At 51.4% G+C, this 14,899-nt stretch overlaps 5 protein-coding genes and 1 non-coding gene across 6 annotated transcripts; 2 read left to right on the top strand and 4 right to left on the bottom strand.

Moving 5' to 3' along the window:
• Window positions 1-744: 744 nt before the first annotated feature.
• PFLUO_LOCUS4886 (uncharacterized protein) lies at window positions 745-2,451 on the top strand (the record flags this gene model as incomplete). The annotated part of the gene is made up of 3 exons (XM_073782280.1): window positions 745-949; window positions 1,038-1,234; window positions 1,321-2,451. 3 exons carry the CDS (start codon window positions 745-747, stop codon window positions 2,449-2,451), a joined length of 1,533 nt encoding a protein of 510 aa, XP_073638951.1.
• A 493-nt stretch (window positions 2,452-2,944) lies between these two features.
• On the top strand, window positions 2,945-3,015 carry PFLUO_LOCUS4885. The gene has a single exon. It is a non-coding gene; the product is annotated as a tRNA-Gly (tRNA).
• A 555-nt stretch (window positions 3,016-3,570) lies between these two features.
• Window positions 3,571-4,645, bottom strand: PFLUO_LOCUS4884 (uncharacterized protein; the record flags this gene model as incomplete). Its single annotated transcript, XM_073782279.1, has 3 exons — window positions 3,571-3,705; window positions 3,766-4,530; window positions 4,643-4,645. The coding sequence occupies 3 exons, from the start codon at window positions 4,643-4,645 to the stop codon at window positions 3,571-3,573; spliced, it is 903 nt and encodes a 300-aa protein (XP_073638950.1).
• Window positions 4,646-4,882: 237 nt separating this feature from the next.
• Window positions 4,883-7,130, bottom strand: PFLUO_LOCUS4883 (uncharacterized protein; the record flags this gene model as incomplete). Its single annotated transcript, XM_073782278.1, has 2 exons — window positions 4,883-6,848; window positions 6,925-7,130. 2 exons carry the CDS (start codon window positions 7,128-7,130, stop codon window positions 4,883-4,885), a joined length of 2,172 nt encoding a protein of 723 aa, XP_073638949.1.
• Window positions 7,131-7,315: 185 nt separating this feature from the next.
• On the bottom strand, window positions 7,316-8,423 carry PFLUO_LOCUS4882 (uncharacterized protein; the record flags this gene model as incomplete). Its single annotated transcript, XM_073782276.1, has 6 exons — window positions 7,316-7,615; window positions 7,664-7,903; window positions 7,950-8,009; window positions 8,063-8,156; window positions 8,209-8,296; window positions 8,417-8,423. The coding sequence occupies 6 exons, from the start codon at window positions 8,421-8,423 to the stop codon at window positions 7,316-7,318; spliced, it is 789 nt and encodes a 262-aa protein (XP_073638948.1).
• A 1,580-nt stretch (window positions 8,424-10,003) lies between these two features.
• On the bottom strand, window positions 10,004-14,604 carry PFLUO_LOCUS4881 (uncharacterized protein; the record flags this gene model as incomplete). Its single annotated transcript, XM_073782275.1, has 9 exons — window positions 10,004-10,161; window positions 10,237-10,313; window positions 10,391-11,001; window positions 11,069-11,451; window positions 12,599-13,425; window positions 13,456-13,687; window positions 13,762-14,021; window positions 14,080-14,242; window positions 14,307-14,604. 9 exons carry the CDS (start codon window positions 14,602-14,604, stop codon window positions 10,004-10,006), a joined length of 3,009 nt encoding a protein of 1,002 aa, XP_073638947.1.
• Window positions 14,605-14,899: the final 295 nt, after the last annotated feature.

Raw genomic sequence — 14,899 nt, 5'->3', positions numbered from 1 at the left:
CTTTTCCAAAGACTGGGCAAAAGCTATCGCCGGAGGGGGAATTCCAGGAAACGGCTAGGAAAAAAGGGAGGTCGGGAGGGTGGGGGTGTTTACGGGACTTCCCTAGTGTCCGATCGAACCGTTTCAGTAGCAACTTCAGTCCAGCCGGAGTATGGTTGGGTACATATTAAAAAAGAACCAAAGTACGAGGGGGCGGCCGCGGGCTACTAGTGATTGGTCCAGCATTGACTAAGTCCACAGCAGGCGTCTACCATGGTATGATAGATGTCATTGCTACAGACATGCTGTGGGGCATCCCGGGATCGCAGGGAAGGAGCTAGCAAGAGCATATTTTAGCATTTAGCCAGTGAAAGATACCCGCAGCCATTCAGGGATCAGAACTCCGCACAGATAACGCATCCATCCTTTGCATTACCATTGGTTCTCGCTCAAACGGCCCGAATGTAGGGTTGGTAATAGGTGATCCCTTTGCACGCTAGTCGGCGCTAGAAAGTGGATCTACTTGCGCGCGGGAGAAGCTATTCCAGCCGGTTTGGGGCGACGGGTGGACATAGCCCATACAGCACGCCGCTATCAACCACCACTAACCCCGCTAACTCCCGTTCCCGCGCTTTTCCACGTCCAATGGTGCAATAGTATATAGCAGGCCCCACGACCCCTATCCACTAAGCAAGCGTGAAGGCCTGGATGGGATTTTCAACCTTCATCCACTTTGGCCAACTCTCTCCTGTTGTTTCTTCCGCCATGGGGGTTCCCACCTTATCTGGGCAGGCTGTGACGCTCCTCTGCGGTCTCTTGACCCTCTATGTCTTCTGGACAATCACGACGTATGCTAAGTTGAGGCAGTTCCGGGGACCTTTGTGGACCGGCATCTCGAACTGGCCTCATAGCTTGGCGATGCTTCGGAGCAATTGCCACGAGTGGTACGCAGAAGTCAGCAAGAAACATGGTGCGAATCATCTTCCAGGCATCTTTTGTGCTTTGCATCTCTTCCTACAGCTTCTCTTCCTGCAACTAACACTCTCGACTCGAGTCAGGGCCGATTGCCCGTGTCGCGCCTCGAGTGCTGATCACTTCTTCCCCCGAAGTTTGGATGCACGTGAACAACAAGCCGGGCTACAAGCGCTCCGATTGGTACTACAGAGCTGTGCGGATCGAGTACCGGAAGGACAATGTCTTCAGTCAGACGGATAACGCGGAACACGAGCGACGGAGGAAGCAGATGGCTCCAGGGGTATGATGGCTGGCTCTTTTTCTTCTCCGACTCTCTCCTCACCCGTTCATAGCGGCGTAGACTGCTGACCGGTAATTGTTATAAAGTATTCGGGAAGGGAGAATACCCACCTCGAGGGCTCTGTGGATGAGCGACTTCAAGATTTCCTGAACCTCATTCGATCCAAATATGTCTCGTCCGACCGCCAAGTTGTGCCCATGGACCTAGCGAAGAAGGTTCAGTATTTTACACTCGATGTCATTAGTAGTGTCGGCCTCGGCACGGCGTTTGGTATGCTGCAGAGCGACCAGGACGTGGACAACTACCTCCAATCGAGCGAGGAGGGACTTGCTATCGGCAATACCGCCCTCGCCATGGGCTTTACCTGGATCACCCAGGCGCCTTTCATCGGCAGGTTCGTTGCACCCTCACCCAAGGACAACAACGGCTTCGGTAAGATGATGGCAGCATGCTTCCGCCTCGTCGACGAGCGCGCTGCGAGCTCCACCGACGAACGATCTGATATGCTGGCCTCCTTCATGCGCCACGGTTTAAAAGGCGACGAACTGCGCACCGAGGCGTTAGAGCAGATCATTGCGGGCTCCGACACCACTGCTGGCGCCATCCGCGGCACCCTTTTGCACATCATGACGAATCCCCGTGTCTACTTCAAGCTGCAGCGCGAGGTCGACGATGCCGTCCGCGACGGCCGTGCTCCAAGCACAGGCGAAGGCCTCATTACGGCCGCCCAGGCTAAACAGCTTCCGTACCTCCAGGCCGTGATTCGCGAGGCTCTGCGACTCTGGCCGCCTGTTGCGAACATCTTCTCGCGCGATGTCCCGGCAGAGGGCGACACTCTTGTCCTCGACGGCGAGAGCATATTCCTGCCGGGCGGCACTTGCATCGGGTACTCGGCGTACGCTATGCACCGGAGCGAGGAGATCTATGGCAAGGACGCAAAGGCTTTCCGGCCCGAGCGGTGGCTCGAGTCGGACCCTGCCACATTGGCTGTTATGGTTCGGACCAACGACCTCATATTCGGTCACGGCAAGTTCCAGTGTTTGGGGAAGGCAGTAGCCCAAATCGAGATCGGAAAGACGGTATTCGAGCTCTTACGCAACTTCGACCTGGCGCTTATCAGTCCTACGCGTCCCTGGGAAGCGCGGAATTACCTTGGGCTTTTCGCGATTTCAAACATGTGGGTGCAGGTGATGGAGCGAACGCCTGGTTCTCCGTGATCGAGTAGAAAAAAGTTCCAGTGTAATATTCGGATGTACCCTGTCATGGTACTGTTTTCCAGACGTCCTCAGTGGTAAAATGAGGCTGATTCTTCAACATGTTATACCATCCACTCAATCGAGTTTTACATATGATTCGTTGCATCCTCATAAATACTTCTTAAGATTATAATGAGTTGAGCGGGTATCTCAATGGCGGTTTTTCTTATATGTGGCTAAGAGATAGTAAATTCTAGAATCAGTATGTTGCACAGATATATATATTTTCAGTCAGGTTTACCACAACCCTTGCAGTATGAGTTCTGAGATTTTTCAGGGATTTAAGTAAAAAGTAGCTAAATAAGAGAGATCTGACTATGGATTTGTTCATATTACCACAAGGAAAGATAGAAAAAGAGAAGAGAAGGATATTCTCCGGGACCTACATACTCAAAGTCTTTAGTACAAGATTTATACTCATAGTACAAACCACGTAGATCAACTGCCAAGAAAAGCATTATTGGTCTAGTGGTAGAATTCGTCGTTGCCATCGACGAGGCCCGTGTTCGATTCACGGATGATGCACTTTCTTTTTGCATTTTGTCATATCGCCGACTAGATTTTATTTTTTCCCCAAAATTAGTCACCTTCTGCTGGTGTCAATAGATGGAGATTGGGTCACAATTCATCTAGCTCGACAATAGAGTACAATTAAGCGTCAACCGCGCCACGGCAATCGTCAGGGCAGACACGCATCAAGTTATGGAGAGAATGGCTGATCAAACCTACAGACGCTAGAATGAGCTTGTTAAAATCTCGAATCTCATATGGCGTGAGTGGCCATAATGACCGGCGATCAACCTTGAATATGCCCTTAGAGAGAACAGTCTGAAGAATAAGACTACAAAATAGATTTGTCGAGATGAGAGAGCCAATCACCAGAGAGAAAAAAGAGACAAGAAAAGCTCGCAGGGGTATTATGCAGAAACATCAGATCGAAGAGACAAGTAACGCCGGAACGCTGAAGTTGAGAAAGAGAGAGGAGAGACGCCGAGATGAGAGTGTGAGAGAATGTGTGTAAGAAGAAAGAAGGGAAGGAACCAGTGTTTGAACCAGAATGCTAGAATCCATGTGCTCGGGCTAGGAGACCGGAAAGCGAGACGCAATCAGAGCATTGATAACATGATCGCTCTGCCACCCTTGGTCGGGCAGTGACTCGTTCTCTTTCAGAAGATGGCCAAGGTAGGCGATGCGCACGCGCTGATGACCAGCAAGCTGTGAAGATGCCAGTCAGAAACCCAGCAGCAGATCTAAACCGGGGTTCAGAAGACTTACCCCTGCCTCATGATGAATCTTGCGAGTTAGAAACCCCACGCTCTGATCCTTATTCACCAGCAACATCAAATCTGGACCGCCACGATCACTTAGCCGCGTCTGCACGCGGATCAGGTCCTGCTCCCGAGTCTTGCCCTTTTCATCACGGCGCCGCTCCAGATCCTCGGCGATCGACTCGTCGCCCGAGGCATAGTCGTCCGTCGCTAGCTTACCATCCGACAGGGCCTCGGTGTTCTCGTCCTGTGCGTCATCGTCGGATCCAGGGAGTGAGGATGTATTCTGGACCATATTGTCGGGATCGCTGACAATGCACTGCGGCAGACGGTAGAGTATGCCTTGTTCGTCGTAGACACCTTCGCACAAATCACCGGTTGGGATGGTTATACCGGCTGCATCGACGATGCTCTGCGCCGTGGCCAGGTCGCCGGCGCGTATCAGCGAGATAGTAGACGAGAGCGCCGCCCACACCTCAGCGCGGCCGGCCACGCGAGTCTCAAAGAACTCGCGGCGCTCACGGTCGAGCTGGACGCGCGTCCAGGTGCGGCGTTTGCTGCTCCAGACGTGGAGGCGCACGGGCTCATTGTAGTGTTCGCCAAGTGGGATGTTGGGAGCGGGCCGTCGCGTGCGTCGGCGGCCGGAAGTTGTGGAGACGGAGGGATCAGCGGCGCTGTTATTGCGAGAAGATGTCTGTTGGGAGTGTTGGTCCTCGTCGGTTTCGGAGGGGGGATGGTCATCGTCACGCGATGGCCGTGATGCGCAGCAACCCTAGACGAAAACAGTTGTCAGCCCTCTTTGTTTATTGAAAATCGGGCTGGCGGTTAGAGCCAGCGACAGATAGGCTGGGCCTATCGTGCTGGCTGGAAGTGCGAAAGCATACCATGGCGAGCACGACGCTCCATACGGCAGAAGAGGGGGAGGTCGAGAAAAGAGAGACGAGGGAGGGGGGAGGGGCGGTTGAAGTAGTAATGAAAGAAGCTCCAAACTCATAATCAAGCCTCGACTGATTCTCCACATAAGTTTGGTCCGAGCACCACCACGATTTCTGTCAGGTTGCACCGCAGCGTTTCTAGATGCCGATCGATGCTAATGTACATGAATATATTTATATATGCTAGTTCTACTCCTCATCCTCCGAGTCTCCAAAAATCGCCTTGAAAACGGCATCGCCCGGTCGCTCCGCCTCCAGGGCTTCGTTGCGTTCCGGCACCACCGCAGGGCGTCGGATCTCTGGTGCAGATCCGCGTTCGTTAGCTCCAGGTGGAGGCGGGGGCGGATGTCCCGCCGACAGAAGAAGTTCGTTCATGGCTTCCTGTGACACCAATGTCTTGGGCCCAGTGCCTGTCTGGTACCCTCCTGACTGGAATCTCTTGCCCGGGCCTCCGCCCTCGTCGCCTCCAGGCTGTTCTCCCGGATCCAGCTGCACATGGGATGGTGGTTTGACATTAAACCGCTTGCAAAGCAGACGAGCCGGATAGAAGGAGACAGTGCTCCGGGTCATCTGGCCAAACATGCCGATCTTGGCTGCTGCAACGGCCGGGTCGTCCGGCTTATCGGTGGGCCGGCTGAGACCCGAGTCGGTGTCGGGTGCATCGGAGCCAACTTTCGGGGTTGAGGACGCCGATGTGAAACGTGAAGCCATCAGTCCCGACATGGGTTTGAATACCTCGGCGGCCCGGGCAAATTCTTGCATTTCCGTAACCCAGTCATCTGTGCTAGAACCCGGCAATCGATCCGGCAGAGAATCTCGAAGACCTGCGCGGATCTCAAGAAAGGTTCGATAGCGTGTGCGCTTGTCCTCGTCTTCCGAATAAGGCATCCAGCCGCTGACTGCTCGTGTCAAAGCTTGCACTGCGAGTTGCTTATCCAGCTTTGGTACAAGATCCCAGAGATCCTTGCGCTGTTCTGACTCGGACAGCTCATAGCCCTTCGGTGCCTTCTCGCCTAGCGCGGGGGGAAGATCGGTTTTCCCAGTAACCTTGGCAATTCTGGCTCGAGCCTCTGGAGTCATCCAGTCGAAGATGGACTTTCCAGGTAGTTGGGCCTCACCCAAAACTGCAGCTCTGGAGGTCGGGTCGAGAGATGAAGCTTTGGCGGCATCGGCAGTAGATACATAATCTGACGGGTTCTGCTCCGTGGACAATGACACTTTGGATGATTTCCAACCATCTGGAATTTGAGGAGGCTCATATTTCTTGTCTGAAGAAAGAGACAGACCGGAGAATCCTTCTGCGAGAACAAATCCATCAAGTGGCAATCGGCCATCACGGCATTTCCTGAACCCCCCGGCACTCCGTGCAGCTGCGACCTTCTTCGATATGAAGACGGGCTTCGAATTCAACAGAGGATTGGATGAGGCAATAGCCGGCTTTCCCTCTTTCTTCTTTTTCTTCTTGTCTCCGCCGATGGTCTTGCTGTATGAGATCTGTGGGCCCAGAGAGTAAGGATCCTCGTCATCTGAGCCGGTGTCATTGAGGATGCCAACACCAAACCCTCCGCGACGTGTTTCCTTTGCTTTGGATGTCTTTGATTTCCCCTGGAGAGCTAGACGCCCTTCAAAAAACGAATCCAACCCCTCTTCATCGGGTTTACCGCGAGGTGTCTCCAGACGTTCCTCAAGGCGCGCTTCTCCTTCAAACCCCAGACCTTTCAGGTCGGTCTTACGGATAAAGGCAACCATGGGAGGGTTTTCTGGCGCAAAGAGATATGTTTGCTCGGCTCCTTCTCCGCCCGTGGCAGCCCTATCGCCGAGATTGGCTTTGCGCCGTACCTTCGGACCAATTCCCTGACCCTCGCGCCACCCCATTTTCTTCAATAGCTTCACTCCCATGGTCTCCCCACCAGTCTTCAATAAGTCAACGAGACCTGCCCGTCGCGTGGCATCCGTTTCTGTAGAACCAAAGCCTGCGTATCCCTCCGCAGTCTGTAGCATCTTCGACTCCTCTGCTTCGCGCAAATCCTCCTCGTCCATGAAATCCTCCGCTCGTTGCTGCACCGGCTGTTTCGCATCCCGGGCGCGATTCTGACGGGATGAGATAAAGGTAGCAGGAGACCATCCTTCTTTCGAACCGACGCTGTTGAAATACCTAGAGGTGCGAGGCCATTGTTAGCGCTTCCTGAATTCCGCGGGTGAGATCGCGTGTGCAGCTTGAAATGACTTACCCAGCACTAAATCCACCGGTGAATGCACCATGAAGTCGTTTCCTACCCCGTTCATCGGTCACCTCCTGCTTCCAAACGGGCATGTACGACCCATCGTCCCGGACGCCGGCATCGAGGGGCGGGAGCGGGGTTCCGTAGACTGCGTAGGGAGACTGTTGGGATTGAAGGTCGGCCTCAAAAGCTGTGCGAGTGCGTTTTGAAGTCATCGTGATCAATCAGGGGAGAGCATGACGACGGCGGTTGCGAGTTGAAGAGTGAAGAAGAGGAAGAAGAAGAAGTTGGAGCTTCAGGTGTTATCGCCGGCAGCCTAATCAGGTTTAGCGCCACCAAGGCTCCGATCTATACGATCATGACATTTTTTACAACTTTATACAACTGTACACCTAAGTGCCTAATATTCTTGCTGATCATTCCAGTACAGCGTGCCATGCTGCACCTCTCCTGTTGGCTCGAGGTTCCACCGTAAGATGAGCTTCGTCCACTGAAGCAAATGGCTCGCCAACTTGACATGGCCCACATCCGTCGGATGGTCCTTGGGGTTGAGATCGTTGTGCTGCAGGATGCCCTCTGTGGGAAAGTAATAGACAAATCCCTTATCCTTGAAATGGTCATGCACGCGTTTGGTTTCCTGCTCGTAGACGGTGCGTGGCACATACTGAGTGCCTTCTTTCTTCCATGGACCCCATTGCGACTATTTCCATCAGCCCAATACGCCGTTACTCCAAAAGGGAGAACATACCATGATAAGAATAATTGCATGAGGCCAAGTTCTGTGTATATCTTCGATCAGCTCCACGTACGCGTGGTAAAAGTCGGGACCGGGAATCTCGTTCGGGTGTCGGTGGTCATTTCCTCCCAATTGCATGATGACAAGGTCCGCTGGCTGTTCGGCTTCAACGTCCCACTTCTCGAAATCCTCGCGGTTGTACATAGAGTGGGAACGGGAACCTGGATCGGGCGCTCGATGCCAGTACCATGTCTGATTCTGTGAGATTAAGTCCTTGAATGTGTGAGAGCTGACATACCATGCCACGAGAATAACCTCCGTAACATTGTTGATCGACCAGGCATATTCCAGGATAGGCCTAAATGAAAAATGTATTAGCATATGCGACTGAGCTTCCTGAGTAAGACTAACGGTAATCCCGAATTCAACATTTCCTAGGCCGGCTCCAAACAGGAAGGCCCATGAGGAGATGGTCTCGTAGGTACCATATTGGCCCGACGCCAAACTATAGAGTGTGAGAATATTCAAAAATTTCAAGAAAGTAGGCCGATACTTACGATCCTCCTATAATTTCCACTTTTTTCTCAAAGGTGGGAGGTTTTGTGAGTTGGGTGTTTTCGTCAACCGAAATCCCAGCAATTTGAACTGTGTGGAACGTGAGCAAAGAACGTAGAGGATGAGTGGGTAAACTTATCCAATGCCCCAATTGGTAACTATATAATAACAATCAGTGGTTGCACATGATTTCCGGACTACGAGTTTTACCTCTCATTTCAAACACCTTCTTCGCTTCCACCACATCCTCATCCAGTCCTGACCAAGGCCCGACAAATTGGTAGGTTGAATCTTTGGTCACATTGGAGAATTGCCAATCCAAAGATCCAATTCTATGTGGTTTTAGATTAGTGGAATCAATATCAACCATGGGGTGAGCCACCTATAAGCTACTAGGACACCGTCATTTGTTTCTGGGCCGAAGCTTATTGCAAGCTAGGATTGTCATTTGGGTGTTAACATAGCAGCAGAAGGGCAATAACATACTTTGTTCCCTGAGAACTGGATCTTGAGGCCCGGTGCTCTGGATGCGTTAGACTCCACAGAATTGAGTTAGGAAGAATTGGAGAAACCAACGACCACCCTATGATATTCGCAATTAGAATCGAAAAAGACGGGCGGAGGATGATAGCGTCATACATGAGATATATCTGCTGTCCCAGCGGCCTTTCCACGATATTTCGGAGCTGTTAGGTCCGTAGCTTCGCCAGGAATCATCTAGGGTAACCTGGTCGACTTGTCCGGGATAGGCATCTTCCCTTACTTGACCATTTTGCAATATCGTGGCTGACGCAGACCAGAACCACAACAATAAGACGGTTAGATTTCGGTATGCGATCTGCATTATGAGCATTCGTGCAAAAGGGATGATCGTTGAACCACGCGGAAACCCTTATTTTCCCCCAGAGGAAAGAAAGTCGCGTCGGTTACCTTGTTAATAATCGTCCACTTGTAATCTCCACGCGTGGAATTTGATGAGCCCCTTTTCACACCCCTCCCGATGGCGTGATCTTGGCACATGTGTTCTCAAAATGCCCCTGGCGGAGAGTCGCATGCACATGATGCCACTCAGGTTGACCAATTCGACCAGGCTCAATCCAAGGAAGAAGTGGGAGGTACCCGAATAGTTGTCATTTCGTCCTGGTTGTGTTGATGTGACAGAGTTCTGTACTATTTAGGTATTTCTCGACCGCGGAACAGGTTTAACAAGCAGGATACAAAGAAGGAAGAACGCCAAGATTGTGTGCCTAGTGGAATGGGGAATGGGAAGAGCTTGACGCAAACTACTGTCATGGTCGCGCAATTGTTCGAGCTGAAGTGATGATCATTGCCTGTTTCGCACCGGACCCTGAAGGAAGTGGAGGAGACTGTGTAGATAATTGCAATCGTAGTAATGTGACGGTAAAGCTGCCGCCTCGGGAAGTGACCGGCTCCCGGAGCACAGGGTGAGTTACTCACCCCGCCGCCCTGAGCTAACTAACTTAACGTAACCCGTAAGCGGGTGGTGTCCCTATCAATTTCCGTCCGTAGTCCGGGCACTATCATTGCTGACTGCAGAAGGGCGGACATGTGCAATCCAAGTTTACTGTGATCGAACCAAAGCCCCCTAGCTGTAACTAGATTCGTGTACCCGTCATGAAGAGGTTTAATTTTCAACACCTCGCTTATACAGCCGGTATGAACTACACTAGTTACATTTATGACCTCATTTGTGTGGTTCTCTTCCATGATACATGGAAGTGGATTATTACATTGTGTACTCTTGGGTTAATATTGGCATGTGTTAGGCCACCTGTCTTAAGTGGCGGCGATCAGGCATCTGTGACCTTGAGGAGCCATCAGAAAGAACGTAGCCGGCGTCATCTCATCGTCCGACATGCCCTCCTTGGTTGAGACTCTGACGTCCGAAAACCTGCGAAAAAAGTGCGCCGTAGCGAGCCGCAACTCCTTCTTTGCTAGATGGATACCAAGGCAAGCTAAATAACTACCGTGAGTACTTGTCCAATTTATCATTCAGGGCTTACACATACTGCGCGATCCGCCACCAAAGGGCATAAATGTGTCTTTCATCGCCTTGGTGGGCTCCACCCAGCGATCCGGATCAAATCTGTTTTGTTGAGATAGTCAGTATCAAAGCTGACTGCAGAAAACAATTCTTTCTCAATGAGCACTGGGAAGTCTGACTTTTCTGGATTAGGAAAGACGTTTGCCATGCGATGAAGGCTGTATGCCTGAGTCGACACAACCGTTCCTCCAGGAACAAAGGCACCCGCCAGTGAAGCACCACTCGGCGGTGCTATTCTTGGCAGTGCCGATGGTGCTGCAGAGTAGAGACGCAGCGCCTCGTTGATGACATTGTTGAGGTAAGGAAGAGCTCGAAGATCGTGGTCGGAAAAGGCTTCGGATAGGTTGCCGACCTCTTCGACGAGCTGCTGTCGTATCTTATCGTGCTTGCAAAGCGCGTAGACGAGATAAGTCAGGGACACAGCCGTCGTGTCACTGCCTGCGACGATGTATCCCTGCGCTTCGTAAGTGATCTCAGCCGGGGTCAGTGTCTGGTCAGCAAACAGCTTTGAAAACAGTGTCTGCCTGGGCTTGTCGGGGTCCTCCGACACGAGCTTCTGGTAACGACCAATGGACTCTTGCGCGTACATTCCCATCCGTCGTCCAGAAGCCGCAATAGTCTTGAACACGGGAAGTGGGACGTATTTTGATAGTTTCACAAGAAGTGGAAAGGTGGTTCGGAAAGGCTGAAAGCCAGAGATCTGCTCTAGGTCGCGAGCGTATTGGTTTTTCTGCGACATGCATCCGAGTTAGCGCCATTGTCCAATGCTCCCTGGGCGTTCAACAAGGCCAACACACCTCTCCACTCTCCAGCATGCGAAATGAATCCCCGAACGTTAGTTCACCAATTACGTCCGTGGCCATGAAGAGCCACCACTTGAAGATATCCGTGCAGCCTCGAGTTTCCATCTCGTCGGACATTCCGCTGACTGCCATTCGAACTTTTCGGACAATGGCCGAGTCAAAATGCATTAGAGACGAATCTGATATAGGAGAGGCTAGCAACCGGCGCCTTTCAGCGTGGGCCTTTTGGTCGGTACTTGCGAAAACATTCACCCCGAGAGGTACCAAATCACGATAGAAGGGTGCTTTAGGATAGGAAGATCCAACTTTGTGAATGGTTTTAGCTGCTTCAGTCTCGCAGATGCTTACTTCCGAGGGCGAAACCCGCACAACAGGGCCTAAACGCCAAAGTCAGCTTAGTAGTCAAGGGACCGCGGTGACTATGAGAACTGTACTCACCATGTATACGGTGAAGAGAATGAACATAGTCAACTCTTCTGCCAGCCAACCAGTGATACGCTAGAATCCACCCCGTCCATTTCGACACTTCTGGCCCTGGGAGGTGAGAAAGAGGGCCATTTCGGGCTGAGTAGAGGAGGCGCTGCGCGTACGGTCAACAAGTCTGAATCCAGCCAGAGCCGTTGTATATGAGACAGTGATGTGTACTTACTAAGGATATTAAGATCAAAGCAGCAGAAATTAATTTTGCAACGTAAAGTTCCTTGGTGTCCCCCAAGGCCTCTAGAAGTTGCAAAGTAGCAGTCATAGTGACGAGAAGTAACTATGACGAGAAGTAAATGTTTGTTCAAACCCCGAGGTTGTTTCTGGAGACGGTTTCTTTTTCGTTTTGTTCAATACTGCGGCAAGGTTTCCTGGACAGTACTCGTTTATAAACATGATCAATCCGTTCTAAGGATAATGTGGTATTGCAGCTGGAAGTCCTCGGCTACGGCCAGCCTCCCCAGCCGAAAGGTGTGTTGCAAGAGGCAGATGATTTCCCGCGAATACCGGGCCGAAATATACCCGGCCCTTATTAGAGAACGTAGGGAAATGCTGTTGCGGGACATCATTAGATTAGGTTTCGGGATTTCGGGATCTTTAGCGTCCGACAGTGAGTCCTGTCCTCTGCCGCAAAATCAGGCCCAGGACAAGCAAGTGCGCTCTGCTCTTCCTTGCAAAAGCGGTTTGTTGGGTGCTAACCTTGCGGAGACAATGCCTCACCGGGAACAAGATATTATTGATAACGAGGGGGGCGGGGTAAACAAGTTATGAATCGTTTAGTACAACTGGCATTAACTACTGCGATCAATTTTTCTTGGAAGTATCGAGGTTTTGGCCGGCAGAATAAAAAGTCGATCTTAGGGGGTGGCGAAGTAGCAGGGTGTAAATATTTGTAGAACATGAGCATACATAGATCAATCTGTAATCATCCTGTCCCTGCGGTAACTTCCCACACTACTTCTTCGACCAGAAGCAATCCGTGTAGTGTGTGACGTAGTTAAGCGTCAAGAAAAGGTACCACAATATAACTTCCTTGAGACCCACCGAAATGAATCTTGTGTAAACCCTTATTCCGTGCTTTAAACTCCCCACGCAACGTCGGAAACTCGGCAAGGTACATGGGATGGCCACTGATTTTCAACACGAGGTACTCATCCTTCTCAAAGACGATACCTCCCGGCCACACACTTGTTTCGACTTGAACCACCTCTCCAGGCTCTATACGTTCCTCAGAAATGTGCTCATGAAGTAGGTAATGGGATTTGGACAGTTTCCGATCAACAGAGCGATGGCTGGCTCGAATTTGCCCATGAGGCCCAAGATACACGAACGGATTCGTCATGGGGGTTTGATCCTTGGAAACTCCTTCTCGGTCCATTTCTTGGACGGGTACATTGTAGCTCACAAGAAGATCGCCCTGGGTGTTTGCTTTTCGGACCTGCAGAAAAATGTCCATGTCGTCCAGCTCGTCGCATGACACCCTCAGCGACGCTTTGAGGCTGCCGACGAGACAAACTCTTTCGGGGATCCGGAACTTGAAGCACAGCTCCCCAGGATCATTGTCCAGCTGCTGAGAATCCACATCAGATTGATAAGTGGCGATTCCGGCCTCGGGAGACGGTGTGTTCATGAGTTGATTATCAGATGCTAGGTGAAGCATCTGGTATCTTGTCTCACGAATCGGCCAAGAGGTAAAAGGGCGGTTCTTGATATTGGGTTGGTTAAATCCGAGGATGGATACACGCACTCGAGGAGTTGTCTCCCACTTGTTGTTCGCGTCCTTCAAGTATCGATCAAAGAATAGCTGCAGCTCATCATTTGTACTCTTCTGGTACAGATCATGCCACTCCTGGCTCTCATGGACCCGGAGCCTAGGTGCGAGTTAGCTCGTCATATCTCACGTTTTGGCGTTGTGAGTGTCCTGGTCAGGACCAGAGACTGACCACTTGTCATCGTGCGGGATCTCCTCAAAGCCCCTCAAGCTTCCTGGCAAATGCAGAAATGTGGAATAACTGGCGAGAATATAAGCTGGGATTTGAATACGTGATATGTCAGCACGCTTATCCCTCCAGTACTGGTTAATCAGAGGATATTTTTTCAGCATGGCGACAGGGTCCTCCGACATGCCTCGTCCTAGAGGTACCATTAGCTCTCTCATAGTAACCAGGAGAAACACCGTACCAGGGTATCTAGAAGGTAATACTAACCCCGGAGATTTCCCATCATCCACTCAAGAAATGGGGTACAGGCAATGCCGCCACGGACGTGGATTTCTCTATACAGATCTCCTGAGCCTTCGAGGGGAGCGATGCATTTCAGCGAAGGAGGGCGTTGCGCGGCAATATACCACTGCGAACGTCCGAGCCAGGAGTTTCCAGCCGTTGCTACCTTTCCGTTGCACCAAGGCAGCTTTGCCACATACTCTATGGCGTCGTACCCATCACGGCCCTCTTGGGTTCCTGCCCAGCTGTTCATGTAGGATTAGTTTGCATCAGCGTCAGCCAGAAACCGCTCTTGAGACGCACCACAAGTAACCTTCCGAATCCCATGACCCTCTGGAGTCAATGTTGACAATTGCATATCCGCGAGCCGTCCACTCGGCAGGATCTGGCGCTTCAAACTTCTCGTAACCTGAGAGGGAATTGCGGGGAATACCCATCCGTCCAGGCATGTTGGTCAACTGAACACCTGCAACGCCACTGCTTAGCTTGATAATCAAGACAACGTCTCGGGATGCGTAAGGCTTGCTGACCTCTCCCAGTCTTTCCGTAAGGGCTCCATGGGATAATTGCGGGCACGCGATCAGACTGATCTGGTCGGAAGACATCCCCTTTGAGGATGGTACCATCCCGAAGTGGGATCTCGATGTCTTTCTCCCATACAGTATCAACCTCAAACTGCTTCGAGGAAGCTGTTCTGCGATGTCCCGCTGGCAAGTTCTTCACAAATGATTCTGATCCATCGTAACCGTCTTTTCCTACTTCGGGCTTTTTCAGTTGGCGCATAAGCACTTCGATATTGCCAATTTTCACAGCAGGAGTAAGCGCCATGGTGAATACGGAAAAACGTCACGTGTGGAATTTCAACAAAGTGCGAAGATGAATCGGAGGTTTCGTTCAAGGGAAGCGTGATGATCAACTTGTCGAAAACTGGTTCCGCTGCTCCGGTTTGGGAGGCCAACCAGACTATTTATGCGTTAGAGCTATGAAAGCATGCGGTTTGATCTAGCCGAGCCATACCCGGCTGAGTTATGCAGGGGAAATTACAATTTCGGATCTTCTTGTTGGGTACGGTATCAATTGCAACGACTTCATTCTGAGTACCACCGTAGAAACATAGCCCGAT

This window comes from Penicillium psychrofluorescens (genome assembly GCF_964197705.1).
Source record: "Penicillium psychrofluorescens genome assembly, chromosome: 3".
NCBI lineage: Eukaryota > Fungi > Ascomycota > Eurotiomycetes > Eurotiales > Aspergillaceae > Penicillium > Penicillium psychrofluorescens.
This window is presented reverse-complemented; position numbering and strand designations above follow the sequence as displayed.